Source organism: Rhinopithecus bieti, unplaced genomic scaffold (genome assembly GCF_001698545.2).
Source record: "Rhinopithecus bieti isolate Rb0 unplaced genomic scaffold, ASM169854v2 scaffold_31548, whole genome shotgun sequence".
In the NCBI taxonomy this organism is placed as follows: Eukaryota; Metazoa; Chordata; class Mammalia; order Primates; family Cercopithecidae; genus Rhinopithecus; species Rhinopithecus bieti.
In genome coordinates, this window is record NW_016814470.1 from 6561081 (window position 1) to 6578302 (window position 17222).

Here is a 17222-nt window from a genome sequence, read left to right on the forward strand (position 1 = left end):
CACGCCATTCTCCTGTCTAAGGCTCCCGAGGAGCTCGGACTACAGGCGCCCACCTCGTCGCCTGGCTAGTTTTTTGTATTTTTTAGTAGAGACGGGGTTTCACCGTATTAGCCAGGATGGTCTCGATCTCCTGACCTCATGATCCGCCCGTCTCGGCCTCCCAAAGTGCTGGGATTACAGGCTTGAGCCACCGCGCCCGGCCTTTTTTGTATTTTTAATGACTTGAGGAATGCATATATCCATCCTCCTTTATGAGAAAAGAATAGACCCTTACAGATGGAGCTAAAGTTCTATAACATATCTTCATTGAACTTGTGATTTTTTTTAAAGTATAAATAGCATATTCATATTTTCGCAAATTGCTTGTTTTCAGTATACAATGTTTTGAGAGCTGTGTATGTTAATGCAGTTGACTCTTGAACAGTGGGTTTGAATTGCTCGGGCCCACTTATACCTAGTTTTTATTTGGCCAGACACATATGGCCAGCATATATGAGGAGCTAACTTCATATATGTGGGTTCCACAGGGCCAACTGCAGGACTTGAGTATGCATGGATTTGGTTATATGTGGGTGGTCCTAGAACTAGTCTCCTACATGTGCCTTGGGACAGCTGTACATGTGGGCCTAGTCCTTTCCTTTTAAAAATTTGTTTGAGATATCATCATTCATATACCATGCAATTCATCTTCAGTGGTTTTAAAATATTTACCAAGTTGTGGCCCGGCACGGTGGCTCACACTTGTAATCCCAGCACTTTGAGAGGCTGAGGCGGGCAGATCACGAGGTCAGGAGTTCGAGACCAACCTGACCAACATAGTGAAACCCCATCTCTACTAAAAATACAAAAATTAGCCGGGCTTGGTAGCAGCCACTTATAATCCCCAGCTGCTTGGGAGGCTGCGACAGGAGAATTGCTTGAACCCGGGAGGCGGAGGTTGCAGTGAACCTAGATCACGCCACTGCACTCCAGCCTGGGTGACAGAGCAAGACTCTGTCTCAAAAAAAAAAAAAAAAAAAAAAAAGGCCAGGAGCGGTGGCTCACGCCTGTAATCCCAGCACTTTGGGAGGCCAAGGTGGACGGATGACAAGGTGTGAAGATGGAGACCATCCTGGCTAACACGGTGAAACCCTGTCTCTACTAAAAATACAAAAAATTAGCCTGGTGTGGTGGCGCACGTCTGTAATCCCAACTACTCAGGAGGCTGAGGCAGGAGAATCTCTTGAACCCAGGAGGCGGAGGCTGCAGTGAGCTGAGATCTCACCACTGCACTCCAGCCTGGGCGACAGAGAAAGACTTCGTCTTGTCTCAAAAAGAAAAAAAAGATATTACCAGGTCGAATGATCATCTCCACTATCTAATTCCAGAACATTTTTCATCATCCCAGAAAAAAACTCCATAGCCCTTAGTCACTCTCCACCCTTCCCCCCTCCTAGCCCTGTTAACTATTAACTACTTTCTCTATCAATAGATTTGTCTACTCTGTGTATCTCATACAATGTAATTATATGCTATGTGGCATTTCATATCAGCCTTCTTTTCTTTAGCTTAATGTTTTCAAAGTTTATCCAGGTTGCAGCATATATCAATATTTCATTGCTTTTTGTGGCTGAATAATATTTCATTGTTTAGACATTCACCAGGTGATGGACATTTAGATTGTTTCTACTTGTTGGCTGTTCTAAATAATGCTCCTGTGAACATCTATGTACAAGTTTTTGTGTGGACATATGTTTCTAATTCTCTTGGGTATATGTTTAGGATTGGAATTGCTGGGTCATGTGGTAACTGTTTAGTTTCTACAGAATTGCCAAACTCTTTTCCATAGCACCTGTACCATTCTACAATCTGACCAGCAATATGAGGGTTCCAGTTTCTCCACATCCTTTTTACCACTTGTCTTTCTTTTTTCTTTTTGAGACAGAATCTCGCTCCGTCACCAGGTTGGAGTACAGTGGCATAATCTCGGCTCACTGCAACCTCCACCTCCCAGGTTCAAGCAATTCTCCTGTCTCAGCCTCCCAAGTAGTTGGGATTATAGGTGCCCACCACCACACGCAGCTAATTTTTGTATTTTTAGTAGAGACGGGGTTTCACCATATTGGTCAGGCTGATCTCGAACTCCTGACCTCAGGTGATCTTCCTGCCTCAGACTCCCAGAATGTTGAGATTACAGGCATGAGCCATTGTGCCCAACCTTTCTTTATTCATAGTGGACATGAAGTGGTATCTCATCATGGGCCTCTTCTGATTTTGTTTTTAGAAACAGGGTCTTAAACTCTGTCGCCCAGGCTTTAATGCCGTAGCGCAATCATAGCTCATAGTAGCCTTACCTTCTCTGTTCAAGTTGTCCTCCCATGTCAGCATCTTGAATAGCTGGGACTACAGGCACATGCCACCCCAGAGACAGGGTCTCATTTATGTTGCCCAGGCTGGTCGCGAACTCCTGGGATCAAGTAATCCTCCTGCCTTGGCTTCCCAAAGTGCTGGGATTTTGTGCTACCTCCGGGGATTCACTGTAGTTTTGATTTGCATTTGCCTAATGACTAATGATGTTAATCTTTTCTCACGTTTATTGGTCATTTGTCTGTCTTCTTTGGAGAAGTGTCTATTTAAATCCTTTGTCTTTCTTCCTCCCCGCCCCCCACCCCAAGCGTAGTTTCATTTATTGCTCAGGCTGGAGTGCAGTGGCACAATCTTGGCTCACTGCAATTTCCACCTCCCGGGTTCAAGCAGTTTTCTGCCTCAGACTCCTGAGTAGCTGGGATTACAGGTGCCCACTACCACGCCTGGCTAATTTTTTTGTATTTTTAGTAGAGATGGGGTTTCACCATCTTGGCCAGACTGGTCTTGAACTCCTGTGACCTTGTGATCCGCCCACCTCAGCCTCCCAAACCAACAAAATTTTATATAAAGCAATATAGGATACTTGTAGTAGCTGTTTAAAGGAAAGAATTTGTCTCCTGGTAACTTAATAAAATTAGATTTTTTCCCCCTTGTTTTTGGAGTGAAAATGCATGGTGAAAATTGGCCGGGCATGGTGGGAGCTCATGCCTGTAATCCCAGCAGTTATGGAAGGCTGAGGCGGGTGGATCACCTGAGGTCAGGCATTCGAGACCAGCCTGGCCAACATGGAGAAACCCCGTCTCTACTGAAAATACAAAATTAGCTGGACGTGGTGGTGCATGCCTATAATCCCAGCTACTTAGGAGACTGAGGCAAGAGAATCACTTGAATCCAGGAGGTGGAGGTTGTGGTAAGCTGAGATCGTGCCATTGCACTCCAACCTGGGCAACGAGAGCGAAACCTTGTCTCAAAAAAAAAAAGTGCATTGCAATGCTTGTATTTTTTTTCCCCAAAATAGCGTTTTGATAAATAACATTGAATCCTTGAATTTTAGGGATATGTTGAAAATATGTCAATGTAAAATTGTATTGCAAATATTCAAGTCAAATTTAAGCAACCTTTCAACAATAAGCAAAGAGGAATGTGATTTGTTGGTGTTTAATCCTTTTCCTTTTGACCTAATTTCCTTAGAGAAATATTTTGTACTTGTGCTCTCAGGCCAGATTTTCCTGTCACACTGCCTGAACTAGATCAGAGGCTTCTCTGCCCTTTAGTCTTTGCCCTGTTTACCATCAGTAACAATTGTAAACTAGTTCCTCATCATTATACAGGCAGTGACTATCTTTCCCATTGATGAGAAGTGGTGATTATTTACTTAGGCTTGTGTTAGTCACAGATGCTTCAAATAGCTTGATCTTTTTTTTTTTTTTTTTTTTTTTTTGAGACGGAGTCTTGCTCTGTCGCCCAGGCTGGAGTGCAGTGGCCAGATCTCAGCTCACTGCAAGCTCCGCCTCCCGGGTTCACGCCATTCTCCTGCCTCAGCCTCCCGAGTAGCTGGGACTACAGGCGCCCGCCAGGTCGCCCGGCTAGTTTTTTGTATTTTTAGTAGAGACGGGGTTTCACCATGTTAGCCAGGATGGTCTCGATCTCCTGACCTCGTGATCCGCCCGTCTCGGCCTCCCAAAGTGCTGGGATTACAGGCTTGAGCCACCGCGCCCGGCCGATCTTTTTCTTTAGGTAAGCATTTACACGTGATCAGTAAATACGAAACATGGATGAAACCTCTCCTTAAAATTTGCTATTAGAATTTTTCCAAGAAAAAAATTTTTTTTGAGACCGAGTTTCGCTCTGTTGCCCAGACTAAAGTGCAGTGGTGTGATCCCAGCTCACTACTACCTCTGCCTCCCAGGTTCAAGCAATTCTCGTGCCTCAAACTCCCCAGTTGCTAGGATTACAGGCACGAGCCAATATGCCCGGCTAATTTGTATATTTTTAGTAACAACAGGGTTTCACTATGTTGGCCAGGATGGTCTTGAACTCCGTACCTCAAGTGATCCACCTGCCTCAGCCTCCCAGAGTGCTAGGATTATAGATGTGAGCCACCTCCGGCCCAGAATGTGTTTTTAATTAGTCTTGTGTTTAAGAACAGAAACATGGCCAGGCGTGGTTGCTCACGCCTGTAATCCCAGCACTTTTGGAGGCTAAGGCGGGCAGATCCACGAGGTCAGAAGATCAAGACCATCCTGGCCAACATGGTGAAACCCCGTCTCTACTAAAAGTACAAAAATTAGCTGGGTGTAGTGGCGTGCACCCAGCTACTGAGGCCGAGGCAGGATAATTGCTTGGACCCAGGAGGCAGAATTTGCAGTGAGCCCAGATTGCAACCACTGCATTCCAGCCTGGGCAACAGAGTGAGACTCCGTCTCAAAAAAAAAAAAAGAAGAAGAAGAACAGAAACACAAGAATTGATTGAATTGATAATGAAGTGGTTTTGTTTGTTTTTGAGACAGTCTCACTCTGTTGCCTAGGCTGGAGAATAGTGACCTGGTCTCAGCTCACTGCAACCTCTACCTCCCGACTAACCCTCAAGTGATTCTCTTGCTTCAGCCTCCCGGGTAGCTGGGATTACAGGCACCCGCCACCACACCCAGCTGATTTTTGTATTTTTAGTAGAGACGGGGTTTTGCCATGTTGGCCAGGGTGGTCTCGAACTCCTGACCTCAGGTGATCCATCTGCCTCGGCCTCCCACTATGCTGGGATTACAGGCCTGAGCTACCACACCCAGCCTAAAGTTGGTTTTTTAATGTGGAATTGTCTGCTTCTTTCATTTAGTTTGTAAGGACGTAGGTGTGCTTGCTGGTGCAGTTTTTCCTATAATCTGTGGATAGATGTAAATTTGTATTTAAAATTGTCCCAAAGGAAAAAAAATTCCATGAAATTTTTTTTTTCTCTGCCGTTCTTTCTAGTTGGATTACACAAAAATGTATTACTTAGACATACTAGCTTTGTATTTGCCACCTGTATCTATAAGACATTCTCTACCAAATTGCTTTCTGAGGTCCCTGGTTACCATTAGTAGGGTTAGGCTGAGTTAAGCATGTATGTCCAAACCCAACTACTTGGGAGTTGGGAGGATCCCTTGAGAACAGAAGTTTGAGGCCATCCTGGACACACAGCAAGCCGCCAGCTCTTAAAAAAAAAAAAAAGAGTGGCTGGGTACAGTGGCTCACGCCTGTAATCCCAGCACTTCAGGAGGCTGAGGCAGGCAGATCACCTGAGGTCAGGAGTTCGAGACCACCCTGACCAACATGGTCAAACCCCATCTCTACTAAAAAATACAAAATTAGCCCGGCATGGTGGCACATGCCTGTAGTCCCAGCTACTTGGGAGGCTGAGGCAAGAGAATCACTTGAACCCAGGAGGTGGAGGTTGTGGTGAGCTGAGATCGTGCCATTGCACTCCAGCCTGGGCAACAAGAGCAAAAGTCTGTCTCAAAAAAAAAAAAAAAGGCCGAGCATGGTGGCTTAAGCCTGTAATCCCAGCACTTTGGGAGGCCGAGACGGGCGGATCACAAGGTCAGGAGATCGAGACCATCCTGGCTAACACAGTGAAACCCCATCTCTACTAACAAAATACAAAAAACTAGCCGGGCAAGGTGGCGGGCACCTGTAGTCCCAGCTACTTGGGAGGCTGAGGCAGGAGAGTGGCGTAAACCCAGGAGGCGGAGCTTGCAGTGAGCTGAGATCCGGCCACTGCACTCCAGCCTGGGCTACAGAGCCAGACTCCATCTCAACAACAAAAAAAAAATGTATATCCATATGTCTACATCCTGTAACCATATGTTTATTTTTATTTATTTTGTTTATAATAAGAGGGCACGATGGGCACCATCTCGGCTCACTGCTACCTCTACCTCCCAGGTTCAAGCAATTCTCCTGCCTCAGCCTGCTGAGTAGCGGGGTTTATAGGCACTTACCATGCCCAGCTAATTTTTGTATTTTTAGTAGAGACAGGGTTTCACCATGTTGGCCAGGCTGGTCTTGAACTCCTGAGCTTAAGTGATCCACCCTTCTTGGCCTCTCAAAGTGCTGAGATTACAGGCGTGAGCCACTAGGCCCCACCAACATCCTATAACCATGTTTTGAAAAGAAAGATAAGGCTGGCCTCAGTGGGTCACGCCTGTAATCCCAAGCACTTTGGGAGGCCAAGGTGGGAGGGTTACTCGAGTCCAGGAGTTTGAGACCCACCTGGGCAACATCATGAGACCCTGTCTCTACAGAAGATTTTAAAAAGTAGACAGGCCTTGGCCGGGCGCGGTGGCTCACGCCTGTAATCCGAGCACTTTGGGAGGCCGAGGAGGTCGGATGACGTCAGGAGATGGAGAGGCACCTATAGTCCCAGCTACTCGGGAGGCTGAGGCAGGAGAATGGCGTAAACCTGGGAGGCAGAGCTTGCAATGAGCCACTGTCGCACCACTGCACTCCAGCCTAGGCAACAGAGAGAAATTCCGTCTCAAAAATATATAAAAAAAAAAAGTAGGCAGGCGAGGTGGCACGTGCCTGTAGTCCTGGATACTCGAGGAGGCTGAGGTGGGAGGATTGCTTGAGCTTAGGAGGTCAAGACTGCAGTGAGCAGTGATCATGCCACTGCACTTCAACCTGGGCAACAGAGCAAAACCCTGTCTCCAAAAAAAAAAAAAAACAGAAAAGAAAAATAAATCACCTTTAACACAGGATATTCTGTAGCTGATCCATTGGAATTGAGAAATCCTTATAAATGTATTCATCCACCGGGCGCGGTGGCTCAAGCCTGTAATCCCAGCACTTTGGGAGGCCGAGACGGGTGGATCACGAGGTCAGGAGATCGAGACCCTCCTGGCTAACAGGGTGAAACCCCGTCTCTATTAAAAAATACAAAAAACTAGCCGGGCGAGGTGGCGGGCGCCTGTAGTCCCAGCTACTCGGGAGGCTGAGGCAGGAGAATGGCGTCAACCTGGGAGGCGGAGCTTGCAGTGAGCTGAGATCCAGCCACTGCACTCCAGCCTGGGCGACAGAGCGAGACTCCGTCTCAAAAAAAAAAAAAAAAGATAAATGTATTCATCCACTGTGTATCCACAAAAATTTTTTTTATGCTTTAAGTTCCATGGTATATGTGCACAACCTGCAGGTTTGTTACATATGTATACATGTGCCACATTAGTGTGCTACACCTGTTAACTTGTCATTTACATTAGGTATATCTCCTAATGCTATCCCTCCCCTCTCCTGCAATCCCATCACAGTCCCTGGTGTGTGATGTTCCCCTTCCTGTGTCCAAGTGTTCTCACTGTTCAGTTCCCACCTATGAGTAAGAACATGCGGTGTTTGGATTTTTGTCCTTGCGATAGCTTGCTCAGAATGATGGTTTCTAGCTTCATCCGTGTCCCTACAAAGGACATGAACTCATCACTGTGTATCCACAGATTTATTTTTATTTATTTTTTTTTTTGAGACGGGGTCTCACTCTATAGCCCAGGCTGGAGTGCAGTGGTGTGATCTCAGCTCACTGCAAACTCCGCCTCCTGGGTTCACACCATTCTCCTGCCTCAGCCTCCTGAGTAGCTGGGACTACAGGCGCCCACCACCACGCCCGGCTAATTTGTTGTATTTTTAGTAGAGACAGGATTTCACTGTGTTAGCTGGGATGGTCTTGGTCTCCTGACCTCGTGATCCAGCCTTGGCCTCCCAAAGTTCTGGGATTACAGGCGTGAGCCACTGCACCCAGCCAAAAATTTTTTAAAGAAAAAAGAGAAACTCTTTTTATCCTCACTTTAAACTGCCTTTGTATTGCTTTCAAAGGCTGCTTGATTATCTTTAAATCAAATCAGTATGACTGAGAAAGCAGTATTTTGTTAGTTTCTTAGTGGTTTTTTTGATCAGAAATAGGAACTAGTGGAGTAAAGATAAAATAAAGATACGAAATAATTTTATATATATATATACACCCCCCCACACACACACATTTTTTTTTTCCCCCCAAAATGGAATCTTGCTGTGTCTCCCAGGCTAGAGTGCAGTGGCACAATCTCGGCTCACTGCAACCTCCATCTCCCGGGTTCAAGCGATTCTCCTGGCTCAGCCTCCTGAGTAGCCGGGATTACAGGTGTCTGCCACCACGCCCAGCTAATTTTTGTATTTTAGTAGAGATGGGGTTTCACCATGTTGGCCAGGCTGGTCTCTAACTCCTGACCTTAGGTGATCCACCTGCCTCAGTCTCCCAAAGTGCTGGGATTACAGGCATGAGCCACCATGCCTGAAAAACGCTAATGGGTTTAAGAGAATGTAAAGAATACACATTTTTTACATTTTTAGGAGTTAAAATAGATTTCTCTTTCAACTTTTGTGTATGTTTGAAATTTTTTATAATGTTGGAAAAATATATGAATCTTGTATTTTACTTTTAGTTTGTTCATTCAAGTATTTCTATAAAATAGATGATTACTCCGGCTGGGCGTGGTGGCTCAAGCCTGTAATCCCAGCACTTTGGGAGGCCGAGACAGGCGGATCACGAGGTCAGGAGATCGAGACCATCCTGGCTAACACGGTGAAACCCCGTCTCTACTAAAAAATACAAAAAACTAGCTGGGCGAGGTGGCGGGCGCCTGTGGTCTCAGCTATTCGGGAGGCTGAGGCAGGACAATGGCGTAAACCCGGGAGGTGGAGCTTGCAGTGAGCTGAGATCCGGCCACTGCACTCCAGCCTGGGTGACAGAGCGAGACTCCGTCTCAAAAAAAAAAAAAAAAAAAAAAAAAAAAATAGATGATTACTCCATGTTCTCAAGAGGTTTTAAAATCTTTTTTAGTGGGCCAGGTGTGGTGGCTCACACCTGTAATCCTAACACTTTGAGAGGCCGAGGTGGGCAGATAACAAGGTCAGGATACCGAGACTATCCTGCCCAATATGGTGAAATCCTGTCTCTCCTAAAAATACAAAAATCAGCTGGGCATGATGGTGCACCCCTGTAATCCCAGCTACTTGGGAGGCTGAGGCAGGAGAATCGCTTGAACTCAGGAGGCAGAGGTTGCAGTGAGCCGAGATCGTACCACTGGCACTCCAGCCTGGCGACAGAGTGAGACTCCATCTCCAAAAGAAAAAAAAAATCTTTTTTAGTGAATGGAAAGTTGGAAAAATTTCACCCAATCTTTTAATGAAGTGTGTCACAAAATGAAAGAACCTAATAGAAATGAACAAAAGGTAGTTGACTGAACTCATCTATCTTTGTAGTATACTTCATATATAAATGAGGCTGTTTGTGTGGCAAGTAGATGGAATAGTGAGTCTACTTTTTGTCACGTGCATAGCTTTCATTTACAGTGGAGTCTTTAAGGTTAAACACTATTGGAATTATTTTTTATTTCACTCTACTTACCTCTTTTCTTTTACAGCATCCACCCGTTTTGTCAAGTGTGAAAAATGTCATCATTTTTTTGTTGTGCTATCTGAAGCAGACTCAAAGAAAAGCATAATTAAAGAACCTGAATCAGCAGCAGAAGCTGTAAAATTGGCATTCCAACAGAAACCACCACCTCCCCCTAAGAAGGTATAAGTCTTAAGCTCAGTCTTACAAGTATTCTATCTTGAAAAGATTCCATTGCTTCCCTTTCCCAAGTTTACATTGAATCCTAATACTAGTATCTGAACAAGTATTACAGGTTCATAATATGGACCGTATGTGGCTAAATTGTTATTGCGTTTTGGAATTTAAATATGGGGTCTGTTGCTTTTTCCCATGTTATGATTACTATATTTAGTAGCAGTGAAATGTAGCTAGATAATTATTAAAATGTTAACTTGTTAATACCAAGTTAATCTGAAATAATATCTTTTCAATAGAGCAAGCAAGTTTTGATTTATTTTTGTTCGTTTGGACCCTTAAATAACACTAGCCTAGGCTGGTCCACTTGACTAGCCTTAAAAAAAAAAAAACCTATAATTACCTCCCTTAAATTGGTCTATTTTATGGTAAAACAGCCTTCAGTCTAATAATATAAGCGAGTAGTTTTTTCATAGCCAGTGTGCCAGGACTGCTCTGTATAGCACTGTGGCTTTGGTGGTGTGAACTCTTTTTAGAAGCCTCAGGCCAAGTGTGATTTGGTCCTGTGAAACGTAACAGAATGTACCACCAGCTCCATTGGGTACTTGATGTGTGCTTTTTGAGAACTGGGAACCCTTGTACCCTGGCTGTGTGCCTTCTGGCTGTGTCTCAGATGTTTGCACACTTAGATTATTTCTCTTTGCCTCAGTGTATCTTTCTTCTACTGTGTTTGGATAGCAGTGCATTTGTCTCTACTTCCAAATGTGCTGTGACAGATTTAATGTCATTGGTATAATTTGTAAGGAATAAAGGTGTTTAAAACTATAAAAAAAGTATATGGTCAACAACTAAAGAATTTGTCATTAAAAAAATGGAAAATATATTGGACTTTATATTCTGTACGAATTTGTGTAGACTTCAGACATCTGACTTAAAATTCCAGGCAGTTTAACTATTTTCAGGAGTTTTTGAATTATTCATTTTTTAATCAGGGTTTCACTCTGTTGCCCAGGCTGGAGTGCAGTGGCACACTCATGGTTCACTGTAGCCTTAACTTCCCTGGGCTCAAGTGATCCTCCCACTTCAGCCTCCACAGTAGCTGGGTGCAGGTGTGTGCCACCATGCCCAGCTAATTTCTGTAGAGACAGGGTTTCGCCTTGTTGTCCAGGCTGGTCTGCACCTCCTGGGCTCAAGTGATCCACCCACCTCAGCCTCCCAAAGTGCAGGGATTACAGGCGTGAGCCACCATGCCCGGCAGGAGTTGGTGAATATTAATTCACCAACCATTTCATTTCTTTTCACTTTCTGGTGAATAAAAAATTTACCCCAGGTTCCAAGCTGTTGGCAATAACCAAGTGTAGAATAAGAGCTTTAGCTACTATTAAGAATAAAGTTTTTAGGGTTGAGCCCGGTGGCTCATACCTATAATCCCAGCACTTTGGGAAGCCAAGGTAGGAGGATCGCTTGAACCCCAGGAGTTCAAGACCAGCCTGGGCAACACAGTGAGACCCTGTCTCAAAAAAAGAAAAAAATGTATTTTTAGAAAATTTAAAAAAATAGTAAGAATACAGTTTTAGGGTCTCATTTAGATAAATGAGTAGCTTTGAAGTTAATATCTAAGAAAAAACTAAATGTATTAAAACACATGGATACTGATAGTATAATGGCTTTTGATTATATAATGCCTGTTTCTGAAAAGGGTAGTTTTATAATATGTTATCTTTGTGAAGAATATTATTCATTTGATTGAGAGGTATAGATTTATTTTAATGATTTACATTAATGTTGATGCTTTTAGACCCATGGTGGCATGTGTATGTATTCTAAGTTACTTTAAATTTAATTTTTTATTAAAAAATAAAGATTGATAGCATTGTTTATAGAATAGAAATTAGCATAACACAGTGATACTTTGTTAAGCTAGAGAACAAATGAATTGTGTTTTTGTTCATTTAGTGTTGCGGGCCTCTGAAGCACTGCTATGTAATGTATTGTCATTTTGTTTTTAATGAGAGTCTTTGTTCAGATTTAAAACTGTAAGCAAGTATGCTTAGTATGTAACTTTTTAATGTGTGTGCTCTTATAATAGCTCATATTAAATTATTCATACCTAATCATTTTTCAGATTTATAACTACCTCGACAAGTATGTTGTTGGCCAGTCATTTGCTAAGAAGGTGCTTTCAGTTGCTGTGTACAATCATTATAAGAGAATATATAATAATATCCCCGCTAATCTGAGACAGCAAGCAGAGGTTGAGAAGCAGACATCATTAACACCAAGAGGTAGCGTTTTTGATAATTGACCTAAATAGAGATTGCTATGCTTAAAAGTAATCTTTATTTGTAACTCCTCACTTTCTTCTTAAAATGTTTTTTATATAGTGCAGCATTTTTCAAAGTGCAGGTTACTCCCCATTAGTGGGTCATGAAATCATTTTGGTAGGTTGCCAACAGTGTTTTAAAAAAATTTGATAGATGTGAATAGAAAATATCAGAACACATTAACTTATAGTTAAGGTAAATATTATTTCTTAGGCCTGGCATGGTGACTTATGCCGGTAATCCCAGCATGTTTGGAGGCTGAGGTGGGGAGATCACTTGAGGTCAGGAGTTCGAGACCTGCCTGGCCAACATGGTGAAACCCCGTCTCTACTAAAAATACAAAAATTAGCTGGGTGGGGTGGCGTATGCCTGTAGTCCCAGCTACTTGGGAGGCTGAGGCAGGAGAATTGCTTGAACCTGGGAGGCAGAGGTTGCGGTGAGCCGAGATCACACCACTGCACTCCAGCCTGGGCAACAAGACTCCATCTCAAAAAAAAAAAAAGGAAAAAAAAAAACCTTACATTTTCAGTTATATGTGCATGGGTTCTGAGTCACAAAGAAAATTATACTACTTATTGAGGGTCTTAGTAAAAAATGTTTGAAAGCCACTGGGGTAGAGATTGAGACATCATTTTTGAATTATAGATTTCACCACAACTAGTTCCCCATGAATGGATCTTAGCAATGCTCTGTACAACTTGGTTCTCTTGGGTTCAGGATACAGAATTTCATTTGCCTGTGTCAGAGATATGTGGAGATGATAACTGTTAATATATCCAGCACCCGTTTTTCTTTGGGCCCTAGCTACAGAGTGTATTAAGGTTAAGGGCAAATTTGTAAGTGATTCAAAGTACAATTTCTATTAAGGGTAGATTTTAATATACCAGTACTGTATAATCTCAGTTTACTATGGACAATAATGAGATATACTATGGACAATTTACTGAGAATATACTGTATAATCTCAATTTACTATGGACAATAATGTATATTAATAGAATGATTTTATTTAAAACAATTATGAATAAATATAAATATTTAATTTTTTGTTTTGTTGGCCAGACAGCCCTGATTTCTGATTTAGGCCTACATTCCATCATTTTAGATTCTTTTAATTATCACTGTACAGTGTGAAGGAGTTCTGCTAAGTACTTAAATTTATAAATCTGCATTATCTTTGATAGCCTTTAGTAGCAACTAAATGTATATCAATGAAGACACTTGTTCACTTGTTGAACTTACATCACGTAACTGCAAAATAGTTATGTGATGGTATCACTTATTTTTAGAAAGTATAAATTATAACTAATGGAAGACTTAGAACCTTTTTTCTTTTTTTTCCAAGACAAGGTCTCGCTCTGTCACCCAGGCTAGATCGCAACTCACTGCAGCCTCAACTTCCCAGGCTCCAGTGACCCTCCCACCTCAACCTCCCAAGCAATCCACCTGCCTCAGCCTCCCAAAGTGCTGGGATTAATAGGCTTGAACTCCTGCGCCTGGCCTGAAATCTTCATTTTTATAAGGTCCAAATAGCACTGATAGTTATGTGGCAAAACTTTTTTGTTTTCTTCAGTCAATAAATAAATATTTAAGCTATTCTAAGTGCTGGAGGAGCAAATGGTTATAGTATTTATAGCATGAGGGGCTTAAACTCTTATTAAAGACTTAAGTTATTATACCTTTACAGTAGATATCAATTATATATTTGACAAATATGAATATTAGCAACTGGGCAGCCATCTTTATGCATGGTTTTGTTTTAATATAGAAAAGATATAGCATATAGATTCTTAATATGAAAAGCTGAAAAATGTTAGTGAACACATCCTTTAAATATATTTGAAAGAGGACAGGAGGTGGGATACTCATTGTTTGTTCCCCCAAGGTAAACAAATATGTAATATTTTCATCCTCTTTCTTAGAGTTAGAAATAAGAAGACGGGAGGATGAGTACAGATTTACAAGTAAGTGACTTCAGGTCCTCCTCTGTAATCATTCTTCCTTTTGACATTTATTTCAGTGAAGTGTTTCAGCAGTAACAGTGATAGACATGTATGTATTTGCTTGTGTATTACCAAGAAAGATACATATTATCTAAATGTGTTTATCATACATGGTATAAATAACTTTGGAATAGTTTTTCATAACTAATTTTAATTTCTATATGTTTGGTTATTTTTTATTTTTTCTATCAAACTACAATTAGAGTTGGCCTGCTTCTTGTGGGTCACAGGAATTTGGGGGAGGCAGATTATTTTCTAGCTACTCTTTGCCAGAAACCACACTGTTTCTTTTTTGGTATTTATGAAACTTACAGTCTTACAAATTATGAGTAAGCCTTAATTCACTGTTTCTAGCCCTGGATTGCCCCTAAAAGCATCAGATGGTCCGATGGAGGGTGTGGAAGGACTTGATAGACCAAGGAGACCGGCCCTTCTGATATCTTCCACCTATTCCTTTGGACCTATTCCTTTGGAGGTGGAGTTAGTTGCTGCATTGAGGGTAGAGGTTCCAGAGGTGTCATAGAAAGATTCACCTGGCCTTTTATTTTAGTAATTGAAATAAAGAAAATTAGCTAAGTTTGATACTTTTACATTTGCCTTTGAACCAAGTAGTATTATATATCCACTATTTGAAGTGTAATGTATATAGGATGAGCCATGAGAATATAACTTGTGTACCAACTTGGGCATGACATTTATCACATGTAATAACATTACATTATCCCCAATTATTTTTAAATTTGTGGAAATACTGATTATACCATGCATGGTAAAATTAAAAAATACAGTAAGTGCAATAGAATTAGATTATATATAAGAATGTAAGATCTAAATAATAGCCTTTAGGTATATATGTAATTTATATTTCATAATGAAAAAATATATTCTGATATGCAGTCAATACCATACTCATAAACTGTGTTGATGGCTAGTGAAACTATACCAAATTAGTAAAGAAAGTCTGTAGTCCATATTTTGAAAGACATGTCATGTAATATATGTAGTGATTCAATGTTATTTAAATGTTAACAAGTAACAGTATTTAAGAACTTATGTAAAAGATTGACTTAGGAACAAATACTTCAAAAGCTTAAATTTATTGTCGTGCAGTTTTGTTGTGTTTTATGTGGGATTTTAAGTTCTAAAGTTAGGTTGTTAACTAACACTGGCTGAGGGTGTTAGACCCTAACACTGGTCTAGGGTTTCGGACCAAAATCATGTACAATAAGATTAATTCTTGTAAGTCCCTTTGGAAGTAAAATTTTAGAGACCAACATACAGCTTTTAGGAGGACTGACACAATTGGCTTTTTTTCTCCATCTTTGGAATATAATGTTGTTTAAGTTGAGCACCAGATGAAATACTTCGTTTGCGTTTAAAGGCTATGTTGTGTGAATAATTAAACACTAGGGAAATGGTAATAATAATCGCAGATTCTTCTGTAACACTTATAAAACTATCTGCCAGGTATTGTTCTTAAGTGTTTTGCATATATTCATTTAATCTCCCCTAAACCCATGAGACAGAAACTATTATTTTTATCTCCATTTTAGAAATAAGAAAACTGAAACACGTAAATTTTAAGTAATTTATCCATGGCCACACAGCTGGTGAGCTCTGTGCAGCTAACTACTACACTAGCCTGCTTGCTCGTGGTCCTAATTTTAGAGAGCTATGCTTACAAAGTGAGAGATGCACAAACAGGGACTAACTGAGAGAATCAGAGAGTTGTCTCAAGTTTACTGTAAGGCACATACTCATAAAATGAGATGATAGACATCATCTGTATCATTTAAATTATTTCTTTTTTTAACTTAAATCATTAAGTAAGTTAAATACATAGATTACGTGGTTCCACTGTAATTAATATGCCTCTTGCAATTTTGTTCAGTTACTCATCTAAATCGTGTGTGTGAGAGAGAGAGAGATAGAGAGAGAGAGAATGAGTGAATGACAAGCACCTGCTGGCCTCGCTTATCTGAAGCTACATCTAAATCATTTTTCCCCTTTGGGCAGAGCTAAACTTAACCCAAGCCCCTTCCTATGTTATCATAATCGCTAACCAGATTTTGCTGAAATTTTAAAAAGTACTTTGCTAGTGACAATTTAACTAACCCCATACAGCAGACTGGGTTTTCTTGGCTGATGTGGATTATAATGAGGCACAACATTGTGAATTATTCCCTAATTATTAACCCTCAAAGGTAGCACAGTTTAATCCAGATGTTTATGGAATGCTTATTGTTTTTGATGAATAGAATAATGCTTTACCTTAAGTGTGAAGATAGTTTGAAAGTGACAGCCAGATGGAGTAGGACCATGATAATAGATATGTCTGCTGAACTATTATTCTGTCAGTTTAATTAAAATAATAATGCATTGGAAAGTCTGGTTTTCTTAATCAATTTCTTAGAAAGTAAAATTTAGGCCAGGTGCGGTGACTCATGCCTGTAATCTCAGCACTTGGAGAGGCTGAGGCAGGTGGATCACCTGAAGTCAGCAGTTCGAGATCAGCCTGGGCAACATGGCAAAACCCCATCTCTACTAATAATACAAAAATTAGCCAGGTGTGGTGGCATGTGCCTGTAATCCCAACTACTCAGGAGGCTCACTTGAACCCAGAAGGCGGAGGTTGCAATGAGCTGAGATTGCACCACTGCACTCCAGCCTGGACAACAGAGACAGACTCTGTCTCAAAAAGAAAAAAGAAAAAAGAGAAGAAAAAAAAGAAAAAGTAAAAATAAATTCAGAAAATATAAACAAGTGTGTTATGATGATAGGTACTCAAATGCTAAGAACCAAGAACAATCTGAATACTTCCAAATCTGGATAATCTTTCCTTCAGCCAAGAGAAAGTGAGAATAAAGATTTATTTATTTTGTTTTGTTTTGTTTTGTTTTATTTTATTTTATTTTATTTTATTTTATTTTATTTTTTTTTTTGAGGCGAAGTCTCGCTCTGTCGCCCGGACTGGAG

The 17222-nt window shown here is 41.2% G+C and overlaps 1 protein-coding gene across 2 annotated transcripts in view; it reads left to right on the forward strand.

Annotated features, from left to right (window-relative positions):
• Positions 1 to 17222, forward strand: part of CLPX (caseinolytic mitochondrial matrix peptidase chaperone subunit X) — a 42723-nt gene that overhangs the window by 12076 nt on the left and 13425 nt on the right. The window contains exons 4-6 of one of the 2 annotated variants that reach the window (XM_017851176.1): positions 9771 to 9925; positions 12045 to 12204; positions 14166 to 14207. In XM_017851176.1, the coding sequence (XP_017706665.1) occupies positions 9771 to 9925; positions 12045 to 12204; positions 14166 to 14207 (357 nt within the window). The remainder of the gene's footprint in view (positions 1 to 9770; positions 9926 to 12044; positions 12205 to 14165; positions 14208 to 17222) is intronic. The other variant, XM_017851177.1, reaches the window with a different exon arrangement.